Below are 17,002 nucleotides of genomic sequence, written 5' to 3'. Positions count from 1 at the left end.
ACTGTAGCCCTGCCTTGCACAAATATAGCCTGGATGCCAGACCCTCAAAAAAGGCAGTTTCTGTCACTTGCCTACTGTATTTTTCTCTCCAACAGGAAAGACTGTCCATGTGGTAACTGTATGGACATGATAGTCTTTATAGGGTGGTATTAGAATTGATTCAAAACTCTGATTTGTTGAAAAGTGTGAAATGCTGTAATTGAGCTGTCTCGGTCAATAAATTAGATGCTGCTGCTTAATGACCCTTGGAAGGAAAAAGGAAGAGGGGCCGACCAAGGACAAGATGGATGGATGGCATCCCTGAAGTGACTGGATTGACCTTGAAAGTGTTGGGGGTGGTGACGGCCGACAGGGAGCTCTGGCATGGGCTGGTCTATGAGGTCATGAAGAGTTGGAAACGACTGAACGAATGAGCAACAACAACCCTTGGCTTCTGGTTTGAAGTATAATCCTAGTTCTAGAAGCAATTTATGATCTCCAAAGCTCTAAATAGTTTTGGTGTGGTGGGGTGATGAATATCTCCATTCTGGACTGCATTGTTCACCCCTATCTGCCTGAAGTTTGGTTGGTGAGTATTGGTGTGTTTTGCCAAAAGCAAAAAATTATTTTTGGATATGAAGGCAATCAGCACACTAAGAAAGAATTTATTAAAGAAACAGGTTTGCTATTTATTTCTTCAATCGTTTCCAACTCTTTGTGACCTCATGGACCAGCCCACACCAGAGCTCCTTGTCGGCCGTCGCCACCCCCAGCTCCTTTAAGGTCAAACCAGTCACCTCAAGGATACCATCCATCCATCTTGCCCTTAGACTGCCCCTTTTCCTTTTTCCTTCGATTTTTCCTAGCATAATTATCTTCTCCAAGCTTTCCTGTCTTCTCATTATGAGGCCAGGGTACCTTTAATATCCTTCCCTACAGTGAGCAGTTGGGCATTATTTCCTGGAGTATGGACTGGTTTGATCTTCTTGCGGTCCAAGGCACTCTCCGAATTTTCGTCCAACACCACAGTATCTTCCTTTGCTCAGCCTTCCTTATGGTCCAGCTCTCACATCCATAGATTACTATGGGGGGTACCATTGCTTTAACTATGCGGACCTTTGTTGCCAGTGTGATGTCTCTACTCTTCATTATTTGAGATTGGCGATTTCTCTCATCCCAAGAAGTAAATGTCTTGGATTTCCTGGCTGCAGTCTGCGTCTGCAGTAATCTTCATAAAACAGGTATGACAACAAAAACGTAAGAAATAAATACAAATCAGACAAATTCTCCTCAGTCTGTTGCTGGAAATCCCTTTGAACAGCAACGAGAACAACCCCAATTTGGGTCACTTATGCAGCAATGTGTCCGAGAACAACCCCAATTTGGGTCACTTATGCAGCAAATGCATCGAGGTTCAACATTAGGCTGAGATGTAAAGATTATTATACCTTTCTCAAGCCAAGAGGCTACTTGCTGCTCAGAACAATGTCCTAATTAATCACATTTGTTTTTCATCACCTAGCTGGACCAAGGTATCCTCCCTCATTACAAGAACATTCCTTCACAATTAGTTCTTAATTAAAGCAGGCATAAGAAAAAAACACAACATTTTTCCTTAAAGAAGACTTAATTCCTTTAGGGAAGGTTTTTTTTAGGAGGCAAAGAAAGTAAAATTGGCAATATGCATAGAAAAATTAGGCAACTATGTACAGCACCTAGCTTTTCTCTGCGAGATAATGATTCTTCAGAAATATTTACTCTATGTGGTGAATGGTGATGAAGCCTCTTTGTGGGGAAAATTCCAAAAACAATTTATTAGTGCTATTCAGAGTGGTGGGCCATAAACCAATGCTAGTGCACAAGTCATTGGTTGCAGGTCCCTGTGAAATTCCAGTTCCATCCTCTGAAATATAAGCTACATCACCTGGCAATTGTTGTCTGCTTAGTAGTTATTCAATTTGTTAATTGTGGCTTTAACTCAGAGAAGTGAGTCTACAGTTGTAGGTTTAGAATTATTCTGTGCGACTTATTCCTCAGCACACATATACATGATTGCATTGCTGGCATCTTTTGTAATACTGCAAAACTTGATATCATTAATAAAAAAAAAGCCACACAATTGAAGGTAAAAGAAAAACTAGTTTAACCTGAATCCATCCCACAACCCCAACTCATCAGAAATACTAGTATGGCAAACATTTTTTTTTAAAAAAATGCATTAATCATATGTACATCCTAAACTGATGTTACGATAGCTCAACTAAAAAATGTGTTATTTAATAAAACAACTGAAATTTAATTTTTTGTTATTTCAGGAAAATAGTGTTATTGCACAAGACAAGTAAATTGTAACTGCATTGGAATAATAGCACCCTGGGTGGGGTTTATCTCATGACATTGTCACTGTTCTGTTCCTCTCCCATAAAATGTTTTAATAAGGTTTTAACAGTAAATGCAATAAGGTTTTAATAATAAATGCAATAAGGTTTTAGTGCTAATGAAGGCAATAATACCCCTAAGGTTCCGAAGGCGCAATAAGGAAGAGCAATTTTGAAAACATGGACTCATAGAATCATAGAATTGGAAGAGACCTCGTGGGCCATCCAGTCCAACCCCCTGCCAAGAAGCAGGAAAATCGCATTCAAAGCTTTATTTTAATGGGAAATGCAACTCATCCAATATGGCTGTGAGGCCCCTTCCAAACATCTGAATAAAATCTCACATTATCTGCTTTGAACTGGGTTATATGGCAGTGTGGACTCAGATAACCCAGTTCAAAGCAGATATTGTGGGATTTTCTGCCTTGATATTCTGGGTTATATGGCTGTGTGTAAGGGCTCTGAGTCATTACTTAATATCAAGGCAGATATGCCTGCTTTGAAGTGGATTATCTTAGTCCACACTGCTATATTCCAGTTCAATGTGGATTTTATACAGCTGTGTAGAAGAGGCCTAAGAGACTAAATAAGTATACTTGCCTCTGGCTTAAGTCACAGGACTGCATGAAATATTTACAGTGGTTGAAGCAGCGCCTGGTAAGAGGACACTGTCTCTTTTCATTCAAAACATAACTAGGATACGCTTGCATCAAAATGCCAGTCCATACATTTTCAGACATTTTAAAATGCTGGAGCGTGTTAAATAAGGAATGAATTACATTTTAATGACATAAAAACTATACAGTGGTTTGTATACTGAACTATATACCCCCATCCCTTTATCACTTTTGAAGAACAGCAAATGCCCTTGAAAATATGAGTATCTGGTTTAAGACCATTACAGAGCCATGAAGTACATTTACCTCTGTAACGGGACTACATAATCTGTAGCACTCCACATGCTTTTGAACTTCTTAACTTTATTTCCAACAATGAAAGGACCAAGACAGTGGCATCTCTGGCTCATCCCCTGTTTGGATATCAGCCAGCATGCCAACGCCTTAAAACAAGAAATAGTTTTCTAAGATCTACAGTAATACTCGCAGGAACACCTCAGCAAATGAGAGTCCAAAAGTGGCAGGCTAAAACCCGGAACCTCAAGCTATGGCTGATACTGAAGGAGAGACCCCCTTCTGGGCACTCAGAAGACTGGGCAACTTGGAAGGCGCTGAACAGACTGTTCTTTGGCGCCACGAGATGCGGAGCCAACTTTAAGAAATGGAGCTGCATGTGAATGTGGAGAAGGGCAAACCACAGATCACTTATGACAACGCAGTCTGATCCCCGCCACATGCACAGTGGAGGACCTTCTGATAGCAACACCAGAGGCACTCCAAGTGGCCAGCTACTGGTCAAAGAACATTTAATATATTGCCAAGCTTTTAAACTTTGTGTTTTTAAAGACATTAAAACCGTACCTTCACTTTGTTTCTGACACGATAAATAAATAAATTTCCCACAATGCCTGGTTGAAGTACTTGGAGCTGATAGGAATTGGCATCTCAAAAAATAAATCCAAACCAAACAAAGAAAACAGGCCCTCCATCTAAACCAGTGGTTCTCAACCTTCCCAGTGCCACGACCCCTTAATACAGCTCATCACATTGTGGTGACCCCCAAACATAAAATTATTTTCATTGCTACTTCATAACTTCAGGCTGAGAAAGGTGGTATACAAATACAGTAAATAGATATTAATTAACTGTATTTTTGGTACTGTTATGAATTGTAATCTAAATATCTGATATGCAGGATGTATTTTAATTCATAGGGCCAAATTTGGCACAAATACCCCATACACCCAAATTTGAATACTGGTGGGGTCTTGAGAGTGGGTTGATTTTGTAATTTGGGAGTTGTGGTTACCTGGAATTCTAGTTTACTTACAATTAAAGAGAATTCTGAACTCCACCAATGATGGAATTGAGCCAAACTTGGCATACAGAACTCCCATGACCAACAGAAAATACTGGAAGGGTTTGGTGGAGATTGGCCTTGAGTTTTGGAGTTGTAGTTCACCTACATCCAGAGAGCACTGTGGATGCAGACAATGATGAAACAAATACTCAATATGCCCAAATGTGAACACTGGGGAAAATAGACCTTGACATTTGGGAGTTGTAGTTGCTGATTTATAGTTCACCTACAATCAAAGAGCACTGAAGTACCACCATACCTTCGCTTTGCTTCTGACACGATAAATAAATAAATTTCCCACAATACCTGGTCGAAGAACTTGGAGCTGTTAGGAATTGGCATCTCAAAAAATAAACCCAAACCAAACAAACAAAATAGGGCCCCATCTGAACTTTCATATAAAATCCAGATTGTCTGCTTTGAATTGGATTATATGAGTCTACACTGTGATATAATCCACTTCTATGTGGATTTTAGGAGCCCCCAGTAGTGCAGTAGGTTAAACCCCTGTGCCGCAGGTTGCAGGTTCGAATCCGGGGAGAGCACAGATAAGCTCCCTCTGTCAGCCCCAGCTCCTCATGCGGGGACATGAGAGATGCCTCCCAACAAGGATGATAAAACATCAAAACATCTGGGCGTCCTCTGGGCAACGTCCTTGCAGACGGCCAATTCTCTCACACCAGAAGCAACTTGCGGTGTCTCAAGTCACTCCAGACACAACAACAACAAAAAATATGTGGTATTTATGCAGCTCTGTGGAAGGGCCTTTTGTCTCCACAGTGTAGTTCAGGCATGGGCCAATTTGGGCCTTCCTTCTAAGTATTTTGGACTTCAACTCCCAGAATTCCTAACAGCCTCAGGCCCTTTTCCCCCTCAGCCGCTTAAAAGGGCCCGAGGCTGTTAGGAATTCTGGGAGTTGAAGTCCAAAACACCTGGAGGGCCCAGATTGGCTCATGCCTGTGCTAGAGTCTGTTGACTAGATTGGACAGCTCTTTATGATTTGGTGATCTGTTTGCACTCGGTTTTCAACCCGTAGATGAGGGCGGCCATACATCCATCAACAAAGCTGCGTGTGAGGAAGATACCTGCAAAGAGTGGGGCCTTGGCCTTGTGGCCCATGGCGGGCGGGGCGGGGCGAGCTCCGGGAAGGCAGGGAAGGGAAGGGAAGGGCGGGCCATGTGCCGCCGGCCGGGCGAAGGTACAAAACTGGCCCAAGCGAGGAGGCGGAAAGCTCCGTCGGAAGCGCGCTTGGCTCCCTCAGCATGGCCCGGCTCGGCCTCCCAGCCTCCTCCTGCTGCTGCTGCTGCCTGTGGCGCTGCTGGGCGCTCTTCCTCCTGTGGGCGCCGTCGTGGACGCGAGCAGGTGAGAAGGAGCCTCTCCAAAGGCCTGGCTCCCATCTCTGTGCAGAACACCTGAAGTTGGGCCCTCCCTCCAGGTGTTTGGGACTTCCAACTACCCCGGGCCCTTTCCTTTTCCCCCTCAGCCTCTAAGCGTAAAAGACATGAATCCTTAGCAATTCAAGCTTAAGTATATGGGAATGCATGTATTTCCAGCCCAAGAGGATTCAGAGTTCCTTTGAGTTTACTTTGCAGTTTTTGGGGACCTTAAAAGACCACCTTAAGATGTGAATCCTCAGCAATTCAAGCTTAAGTATATGGGAATGTATTTCTAGTCCAAGAGTTCCTTTTGAGTCAGTTTTGGAGTTTTTGGGGACCGTAAAAGACCTTTCTTATGGTGTGAATCCTGTTTTGGAGACTTTTGAGTGTTTGGACTGACACCTTCCAAAGCCAGATACACAACCACCATCTACGTTTGCCCAGATACACAATCGTCATCTAAGTTTGAATACTAAGTTTTGGAGACTATTTAGTTTTTGGACTGGCACCTTCCAAAGCCAGATACACACCACCATCTAAGTTTGAGTACTAAGTTCTGGAGACTTTTGAGGTTTTGGACTGACACCTTCCAAAGCCAGATACACAACCACCATCTACGTTTGCCCAGATACACAATCGTCATCTAAGTTTGAATACTAAGTTTTGGATACTTTTGAGGTTTTGGACTGACACCTTCCAAAGCCAGATACACAACTGCCATCAAAGTTTGAACACTAAGTTTTGGACTGACACCTTACCAAGCCAGATACACACCACCATCTAAGTTTGCCCAGATACATAATCGTCATCTAAGTTTGAGTACTAAGTTTTGGAGACTATTTAGTTTTTGGACTGGCACCTTCCAAAGCCAGATACACACCACCATCTAAGTTTGAGTACTAAGTTCTGGAGACTTTTGAGGTTTTGTACTGACTCCTTCCAAAGCCAGATACACACCACCATCTAAGTTTGAGTACTAAGTTCTGGAGACTTTTGAGGTTTTGGACTGACACCTTCCAAAGCCAGATACACAACCGCCATCTAAATTTACCCAGATACACAACCGCCATCTAAGTTTGAGTACTAAGTTTTGGAGACTTTTGTTTTTGGACTGACACCTTCCAAAGCCAGATACACAACTGCCATCTAAGTTTGTCCAGATACACAATTGTCATCTAAGTTTGAGTACTAGGTTTTGGAGACTTTTGAGTTTTTGGACTGACACCTTCCAAAGCCAGATACACACCACCATCTAAGTTTGCCCAGATACACAATCGTCATCTAAGTTTGAGTACTAAGTTTTGGAGACTTTTGAGGTTTTGGAGTAACACCTTCCAAAGCCAAATACACAACCGCCATCTAAGTTTACCCAGATACACAACCGCCATCTAAGTTTGATACTAAGTTTTGGAGACTTTTGAGTTTTTGGACTGACACCTTCCAAAGCCAGATACACAACTGCCATCTAAGTTTGCCCAGATACACACACAATCATCATCTAAGTTTGAATGCTAACTTTTGGAGACTTTTGAGTTATTGGACGGACACCTTCCAAAGCCAGATACACACCACCATCTAAATTTGCCCAGATACACAATCGTCATCTAAGTTTGAGTACTAAGTTTTGGAGACTTTTGAGTTTTTGGACTGACATCTTCCAAAGCCCAGATACACAACTGCCATCTAAGTTTGAAGCCTGTTGGTGTCACTCCATGCTATGGGAACGTAGGACCAGTCTAAGAGAAAAAGGCAGTATTGTTTGGGTTCCCTTCCTGTTTGATGAATTTTTGGGGGGAACTTTGCAAGAAGATTAAGAAGAAGAGATTCCAACTTGTAGGTTGTAAAGTCTGGGAAATGTTTGGCAAATGAGGAATAGTCCCTTTGTGTACCTAATGAATTGCAAAGAGTTCTTGGTTTAAGCATTTCAATAAAACTTGGTTTTGAGCATCCTTTAAAAAAAAAGGAATGGCGGTAGTTGCAGTCCAAAACACCTGGAGGGCCTAAATTTGTCCATACGTGTTTTAAAATCTAAAAACGAGACTGTTGGTAAAGCTGTTGAATTCAGTGATTCCAGCCATGAAAGCCTTTGACAATACATTTAGCTCTGTGTTTGTTTGGGGGAGGTGACCCAAATGACAGAACACAATACTTTGGTATTTATTGTGTATTTTCAACACACTTCTCTTCATGTTTCAGATTGTTTTTTTTAATCTTAGAAATATTTATTATAGTTGGAGGCTCTAGAGAGCCCTGTACTGTTCCCCCCTTTTTAAACTGTTCACATTGTCATCAGATATTGTAAAGAAACATTTGCATTACTTCAATTTTTAATTTGACTGATATTTTGGAAGTCTACATTTAGAGTGTGAAAATGTTCCATCAATTTTCCAGAAAAGATTTATAATTTCTGGTGGAAATTTGTGCCATGTCCACAAAGATAGATTGGGCTAAGCAGTCTATACTAAGAGGTATCCAAATCCATATTACACAGCCATATCAATTTGATACCACTTCAACCACCATGTTCCATTCTACAAAACTCAGGGATTCATAGTTTGATGAGTTAGAATTGTCTATGAGAGCAGTAGTCCATCTCCCTGAATTAAATCCATAGAATGCCTAGATATACTATGCTACAACTCTTTTAATAACAAAATCTTGGAAATCGTTATCATACTTTTGGAAATGGAAACTGTTTTCACAGTACATGGTCATAACTGTGATATAACTATTACATGTCTGCAGCGGGGCTTGTAGGCTTGTGATGTAACTTGTAATTGCAAATACAGTATGATGGAGCTATGAATTAATAAGATTTCAAAATCCAAAGTTATCATGAAATCTTAAAGAGAGGTAATAGTATCCATGGGAAAATCCCTTGAGTACATTTACCACGTGTACTCAGTGATTTATACACACCATATGGGTTGGCCCATTTGTATGCAAAGAAAATATGCCTGTAGTCGTTGGCCCAAGCAGATGTGCCGATGTTATGCTAATTCTGAATCTGAATAGGCCAACTTGCATGGTAAGTTCATTTAAATGTGATTCATTTGTGATCTGTTGAATGGTTATTGAGTTCAACACACTACTCACCTCTGCCACAATGTCGGGGCATTTGTCTTAGGCTGTCGTCCTATGTGAATGAACTTCAGTAGGGCTGCTGTCTGTGCAGTTAACATTCTTTCATTGCAGTCATTCTGAAGTGTACATGGATTCCAAACATTTTGTGAATCCTGTTTGTTATTTCACATTACTTAAGCCTGTAAACCTGAAGTTGCTATAGCATCTAACAGGTTTTTTTTTCTTGATGGGTTAGTTATTTGGTCTCTTCTTTTATAATCTTCATTTAAGATCATTGCCTTTCCAGGGAAACTCATTCAGAAAATTGGGAGGAGGGGTATTTATAGTTGCTATGCTCTCACTTTTGTATTTTGCACTTTGTTGACTTCTTGTTATCACTGTTACTAGCTATCTTATTGGCCTGAGAAATTTGATGATCTCGATTTATTCGTATGGGAGTGTGAAATATGAAACCTAGTGTGGCTAGATAAGAGGTTTTTTTCTATAAACATCTTCTAGTCATAAGATAAATTTGGTGTACTGTACTTTAAATTCATAGGTTTCTGACAGTCGGCCATCTATAAATGGAAGATGTTATGTTAGCTAAAAGGGCAGTATAGACACATATATTAAATTACCCTATCTCTGTCTTATCATAAGTTTGCCCTTGTAATAACTGTTATCATGTGAAGTAGGCATAGCTCAAGAAATTTATCTTTTTAAACAATTGCTTCCACAACCTTTCAGCCTGCACAGCTATGCTAGTTGAAGGATTCTGCTATAGTCTAAAAGGACAACTTTATCAACTTTGTACATATACTGTATATATATATTATCATGTCAGGAACGACTTGAGAAACTGCAAGTCACTTCTGGTTTGAAAGAATTGGCTGTCTGCAGAGACATTGCCCAGGGGACACCTGGATGTGTTACCATCCTGTGGGAGGCTTCTCTCATGTCCCCACATGGGAAGTTGGAGCTGACAGACAGGAGCTCATTCCATCTCGTGAATTCGAACCACTGACCTTCAGGTCAGCAATTCAGCTGGCACAAGAGTAACCCATGACGCCACCATGGCTCCCAGCTCTGTTGATAATTCTCTGTAAATCTCCCTTTTAGAATATGGGAAGCTGAAGAGTTCAACTTGTCAAAGAACACATAGATTTATAGTGTTACAACTGGCTCGTATGCCATGTTATTTACTCATATCACTCTGTACTTCTATTTGTTTTCCTAACAAAAAGAATGAAACAATAACAGTGAAAATACCCAGTAAGCTGAAAGGAACAGAATCTTCAAAAAACACCTATCGGACAATAAGATTAAATTGTATCTTAAATGCCAGAGCAAATAAAATTCATGTGGTTTCTAATAATAAGGTAACTGCCAGTTGACCGTTTCTGAATGAAGTGTTCCATAATTGGAATGCCACCACTAAGAAGATACATTTCTTGTAGCTGCCTGTCTTACCTCAGGTAGCAAGTTCATATATGGGAGGTCCCCACAGACATTCCACAGATAATATATATCATTCCACAGATATATAAACCTCACTTGCCTTGTTTCCAACAGACCTCACAACTACTGAAGTTTCTTGTCATAGATGTGAGTGAAACGTTAGGAGAGAATGCTTCTGGAATATGGCCATACAGTTCAGAAAACTCACAGCACCCCAATAATAATTTGAATTAGACACATACATATTAAAATAATGATTTAAATGTTTTCAGAGCTATGTACAACACTGTTGGGGATGAATTAATGAAGCCCAAAGACCTTGATGAATAGCCAGGTTTTCACATCACCTAGTGAGTGTTGACACTAGTTGTGCCTCCAGACAGGGGGCTATTCCACAGTTGTAGTACCATGGCCAAGGAGGGCTTCTCCCATATTGCATATTGATGTCGCTGGTGGAATACATGGGAAGGCCCTCCCAACAGACCTAATTCCTCAGGCAGGCTTATATAAGCAGAAACACATCCTCAGGTTTGAAGTCCATTTAGGACTTCAATTCAAACCAGAAACATATTGGCAGATTCTGTATTTCTGTAGAGATTGGCATTATCTGCTGTTTTTATAGCATTCCACTCAGCAGTTGAACTGTTGCATTTGCTATATTTGCCACTTCCTATTTTTCAAGGGCAGCCTCACGTAGAATGCACTACAATAGTCTAATGCAGTGGTTCTCAACCTGTGGGTCCCCAGATATTTTGGCCTTTAACTCCGAGCAATCCTAATAGCTGGTAAACTGATGGAGTTTTCTGGGAGTTGTAAGCCAAAACATCTGGGAACCCACAGGTTGAGAGCCATTGGTCTAACGGGAGGCTAAGTTATTTCTGCTTGAGGAAGGCTGTAGCTGGCACACCGGTCTAAGTCCTCAAAGCCAGCTCAATATGAAGCACATAACTCAATAATTACTACAGTATGGAAACTGAAACAAGATTATTTCTGTCAAAGAACACTCAATGCTAGAGAAACAACTTGTTTAGTCCTTCCTGGTTTATTTTGTTCATTTGAACTTGTTCAAATGAACAAAATAAACCAGGAAGGACTAAATTTTGAGCATCTTTGGCTTCAGGAAAAGTGCAGCTCTATCTAGCATATATGGAACACTTTTCAGTGGCAGATCCAGAAATAAGTCTCGCCCCAATGGAAACTGTTGAAAGATCCCCCTGCCAAAATTCAACAGTAGGAGTGAAAATAATTGTTGTTAGTTGTTGGAGGAATTTAAGTTTTTGCTTTAATATAAATTCCAGGAGAGCTATTCAATGCAGTTTATATGCATTTTTTTAAAGCAGAGATACAGACAGAGAACCCTTATCAAAGCAGATAAGGTAGATGATTTGCTTTGATAGTCTGGATTATATGGCAGTGTGGAAGGGGCCTTAGTGATCAGTGCAGCTTGATTCCAGGACTTCCCATGGATATCAGGATCCAGATATGCTGAAATCCTGTTATACGCGAGTACAATTGGCCCTTCATATCCATAGATAAATTGAAAACATTAAAAAACCCAAAAAACAAACCTTGATTTTGCCATGTTTTATAAGACCATAATGGTGCTCCATGCAGTCATGCTGGCTACATGACCTTGGAGGTGTCTACGGACAATGCCAGCTCTTCGGCTTAGAAACAGAGATGAGCACCTACCTCTAGAGTTGGACACAACTAGACTTAATGTCAGGGGAAACCTTTACCTTCACTACATTTTCCTCATAAATTAAAACCTCTAAGAACCACAAACTAACCTTTTAAATTAAAACCAGTCTGAAATTAAAATAATATTCCCGGCATAAGTATGTAAAAGGAAATAAGGACGATTTTAAGGAAAATATTTTAAGAACATACAGCCAAAAATGAGAATATCATGCTGTTGTGTCCATTAGCCAAACTGTCTCTTGTGATTAAACACAATCAAACTCATGTGAGTGTGCTATAAAGGACAATTACTAATTTGATCCTAGACTACTAAAAGCATTAAAGGTCAACTCCAGCACTTCAAACAGTACCTGCATTTATTTGCCTTGCCTTGTATGTGAAAGACCTATGGTCTAAGCATCGAATAAACTTACTAGAAGATAAAAACAAAACACAATAACAAACATCAACATAAAACAATATTATGGCTGAGATAAAGTAGACTTTATCTTTGTCTTCGTTAAACTGTAATTTTCTAATCAGTGACTAGGTAGGTCAAGGCAAATACTTTGCAATGTTTCTTTTAGGTGGGAGATTGGCGAGCTTGTTAGATGTAAAGAATGCGTGTTTTCTACCTGCAAGCAAATAAATAGCCAATGTAGCTGATGCAGAATAGTTATAATATGGTTCAGGTTTTCAACTTTATCAGACTCTATGCTGTATGCGTTCTGTATCAAACGAAGCTTAAATCGTCTTCAAAGACAATGATAGCTTGACAACAGGTTGGTTCTGTTTCAGTTACCTAATTAAAGAGCTAGAATTTACAAGCAGAGTAAAACCAGTCTGGCAGTTTTATTTTTGATTAAATATGCAGGAGATTGCATTTTACTGCTTTGAAATTTTTTTTTTTTTTCAGAAGTAAAGGTATATGGCTAAATTTGGTATTGGCCTCAGGTAAAATAGAATCATTGGGGTAGATGGGAATTGTTAACCATCACATTTTAAGACTCTTACTTTTCAAAAAGTTATAGTTAGGCGTAAACTTGTATTTAATTCATAGAATTTACAAACTTGTGCATCTTGTGGCAAGAAACTCCATAGTTACCTAAGCTATGTACTAACTCACCCATTACGAGAAAAGCAAGAAAGAACATAAACCTTATCAAATTTTGTAATTCACTAATAATTATTTAACTTTATTAGAAATGTCATTGATTATTTATGTTGATCGGTTGATATGCCACAAATGTTCCTTATTTATTACTGGCTGACCATCTTGTGTTGCTTAAAAGCATGGAATTGATCTTGCAAGACACTGGAGTATCAAGTTGATATGCCAGCAGTACTATTGTCTGTTTGGCCATCCTTCTGAAATGGGTTGTAGCATGGCAAAGCAGGCTCACATAGTTTAGAGAACATGTGTCAAATTCAAGGCCCGTGGGTCAAATTGAGCCTGCCATGTTATTTTATGTGGCTCTTCAGATGCTGGACTACATTTCATGTATTCCTCATCATTAGACATCATGACTAGAGCTGAAGACAGGTCTGATACAGTAACATCTGGAAGGCTGCGGTTTGTTCTATTTAGTTAGGATAGTGGGATTTGAATTTAGATGCAAGGCTTGTGGTTATGATGTCTGGCTTAAAAATGTGATTTAACGTTTCTCTAACCTCAGAGGCACAAGTGCTATTGGGCTATAATTCCCATTATCCCCAGTTCATATGATAGATAATCAATAACACCTTGTAAAATATTATAGTTGGTTCCTTGTACCCACAAATTCTCTGCCCATGCATTGATGGCAACTATAAGACTGATGTGGCCTTCATTGAAAATTAATGTGCCCACTACAAAATTAACAGTGAGTTGCAGTGGCCTATTCCACGAAGGTTGGTTACATTCCCCTTATTCAGATATTCATTAGGTTGCTGTAGAATTGAGTTGATTTTCCAAAGCAGGAGTCAGGATGTTGTCACAAGTCTGTTTGAAAAGACATAAATCATAGAACCATAGAGTTGGAGGAGACCTCGTGGGCCATCCAGTCCAATCCCCTGCCAAGAAGCAGGAAAATCTCACCCTGACAGATGGCAATCGAACCTCTGTTTAAAAGCCTCCAAAGAAGGAGCCTCCACTACACTCCGAGGCAGAGAGTTCCACTGCTGAACAGCTCTCGCAGTTAGAAAGATCTTCCTCATGTTCAGGTGGAATCTCCTTTCCTGTAGTTTGAAGCCATTGTTGTACGTCTAGTCTCCAGGACAGCAGAAAACAAGCTTGCTCCCTCCTCCCCATGACTTCCCCTCACATCTTGGTATGTGGCCATCATGTCTACCTTCAGCCTTCTTTTCTGCAGGCTAAATATGCCCCACCCTTTAAGCCGCTCCTCATAGGGCTTGTTCTCCAGACCGTTGATCATTTTAGTCATCCTCCTCTGGACACATTCCAACTTGTCAACATCTCCCTTCAGTTGCAGTGCTCAGAATTGAGACAGTCTTTTCAGTACTCTCTCTTCACAAGCAGGCAAAAACTTATTGTTAAAGATTTAATGATTAGTAGTTTCTAGGAGAGATTTTTAGGTAGTATGTGCCTATTTTAACTCTATTAAAGTTTTGTGTGTGGTGTGTGTATGTGTATATATATATATATATATATATATATCGTTTTAACGTGATAATTTTTTAAATTGTGTTAGGTTGTCACTGATCTTGTTTGAACTTTATGGACCACCTTTGGTCTCACATAGGGAGAAAATGGTGTGAAATTGAATAAATGGGTAAACCTGTAATGTGTTTGTTACCTTTGGTAATAAAGAGTGAATAATAATGTTCTACTTCCCGTTTTTAAAAACTATGAACCCTACCTCATTAATTTTACGATGTTGTGACATACTGTACACATACTCACTATTCACAAGCTTAGCTTGTGAGGGGTCATTTTTCTGTTTCTAGTGTTAATGTTTAATGTTTAAGTAATAATTGAAAAAAGGTACAATGTTCCGTTAGCAACTCCTTAAATAACAAGTAATGATAAAGCCTTATCTTCTAAAAACTAATGGCAACACGTCAAAAGTTGTGCTTTGCACTCTACGTTGACATTGCTGCTTTTACATTGGCCACTATTGCTTCTTATTGTGGTCTGCAGGAACATTGATGGGAAACACTCCTTTCCTCACTGCATATTGACAAACTGTTTGATGTGGTGTAGCCAAAGTCACAGTGGGATAGGAATGAGTGGTAACTACAACGATGCTGAGAGGTCTGACCAAGGATCCTGCTATGCTTCTGGGAAGCTCATAAGAAGAATATGAATTTAACAGCCCCCCACTCTGTGTTTGCCTTCCAGTTTTATCGATGAGTTGTAAAGTTTCAATCTTAGCCTGGCTCAGCCAAAATAACTCAAGGGACAACATTGCACTGTAACTAATTACAGGGATACACGACGAAGCTTCTGATAGTTATGATATAGAAAATTACAATTTTCCAAACATAACCCTGGTGCCGCCGCTGTTAAACTGCTGAACTTGCTGACCGAAAGGTTGGCAGTTCGAATCTGAGGAATGGGGTGAGCTCCTGTTGATAGGCCCAGCTTCTGCCAACCTAGCAGTTTGAAAATATGCAAATGTGAGTAGATCAGCAGTTCTCAACCTGGGGGTCACGACCCAAAGGTGGGTCGTTAGGCCATTTTCTGGGGGTCACCAAGGTGCTTTGGCTGGCCCCGCCCCCTCCAAAATGGCTGCCGACCCCCGGAGCCAGCCACATGGCACTCCTGGCAGGCCCTTTCTCCTGCTCTTCCCACAGACCTGTTGGAGGCAAAGGCACGAGGGGAAGAAGACCTACCCTTTGTTCAGGCCGCAAGGTGAGTAAACCTCGTCCTGCCGTCCTGATGCCTGGCCATCTGTGGAGCCTTCACCGCCTGACCTTTGCCTCCTTCCGAGCTCAGAAGGGAGTGAGGGATGGGTGGAGGGAGTTTTCTGTGCCAAGTTTGAGTGCATTGCATGGTTGCGTGAGTTCAGAATGTTTTTGGATGGGAGAGGACTATATATCCCAGCAACTCCAAAATACCAAGGTCTATGTACCCCAGTCCTCTCCAGTATTTTCTGTTCACCATGGGAATTCTCTGTGCCAAGTTTGAGTACATTGCATGATTGGATGAGTTCAGAATGCTTTTGGATGGGAGAGGACTATATATCCCAGCAGCTCCAAAATGCCAAGGTACCCCAATCCTCTCCAGTAATTTCTGTTGGTTATGGGAGTTCTGTATGCCAAGCTTCTTCAATTCCATTTTTGTTGGAGTTCAGAATGCTCTTTGATGGCTGAGGAACTATAAATCCTAGCAACTGCAACACCCAAATGTCAAGATCCATTTTCCCCAAATTCCACCATTGTTCAAATTTGGACATATTGAGTATTCATGCCAAGTTTGGCCCAGATCCATAGTCATTTGGGTTCTCAGTGCTTTCTGGATGTAGGTGAACTACATCTCCCATAAATCACTGTCAATTCCTCCCAAACTCCTCCAGTATTTTCTGTTGGTCATGGGAGTTCTATGTGCCAAGTTTGGTCCATATCTGTAATTTGTGGGGGATCTCAGTGGTCTGTGGGCGACAGAGCTGAATTGGTTGAAGGTACTGTAAATCCCATCATACATTATCCATATTCCCCTAAACATATTGTTTTTGTGATTAATCACTATGCTTTAATTATGTTCAATTTGTAACAATGAAAATACATCCTGCATATTAGATATTTGCATTAGAATTTATAAGAGTAGCAAAATTATTTATGAAGTAGCAACGAAAATACGGTTGGGGGTCACCACAACACGAGGAACTTTATTTGGGGGTCACCGCATTAGAAAGGTTGAGAACCACTGGAGCAGATCAGTAGATACCATCTTGGTGGGAAGGTAACGACGCTCCGTACAGTCATTCTGGCCTCATGACCTTAAGGTTGTCTACTGACAACGCTGGCTCTTTGGCTTAGAAATGGAAATTAGCACCACCCCGCAGAACTGGACACGGCTAGACTTAATGTCAGGGAAAATCTTTACCTTTACCTTTTTTAAGGACCTCAAAAACTGCAAGCTATGGAATA

At 40.6% G+C, this 17,002-nt stretch overlaps 1 protein-coding gene across 1 annotated transcript in view; it reads left to right on the top strand.

Annotated features, from left to right (window-relative positions):
• Positions 1 to 5,514: 5,514 nt before the first annotated feature.
• Positions 5,515 to 17,002, top strand: part of PLBD1 (phospholipase B domain containing 1) — a 37,823-nt gene continuing 26,335 nt past the window's right edge. The window contains exon 1 of the mRNA XM_060777182.2: positions 5,515 to 5,696. Coding sequence (XP_060633165.2) covers positions 5,597 to 5,696 — 100 coding nt within the window. The 5' untranslated portion in view covers positions 5,515 to 5,596. The remainder of the gene's footprint in view (positions 5,697 to 17,002) is intronic.

This window comes from Anolis sagrei, chromosome 5, assembly GCF_037176765.1.
Source record: "Anolis sagrei isolate rAnoSag1 chromosome 5, rAnoSag1.mat, whole genome shotgun sequence".
NCBI lineage: Eukaryota > Metazoa > Chordata > Lepidosauria > Squamata > Dactyloidae > Anolis > Anolis sagrei.
This window is presented reverse-complemented; position numbering and strand designations above follow the sequence as displayed.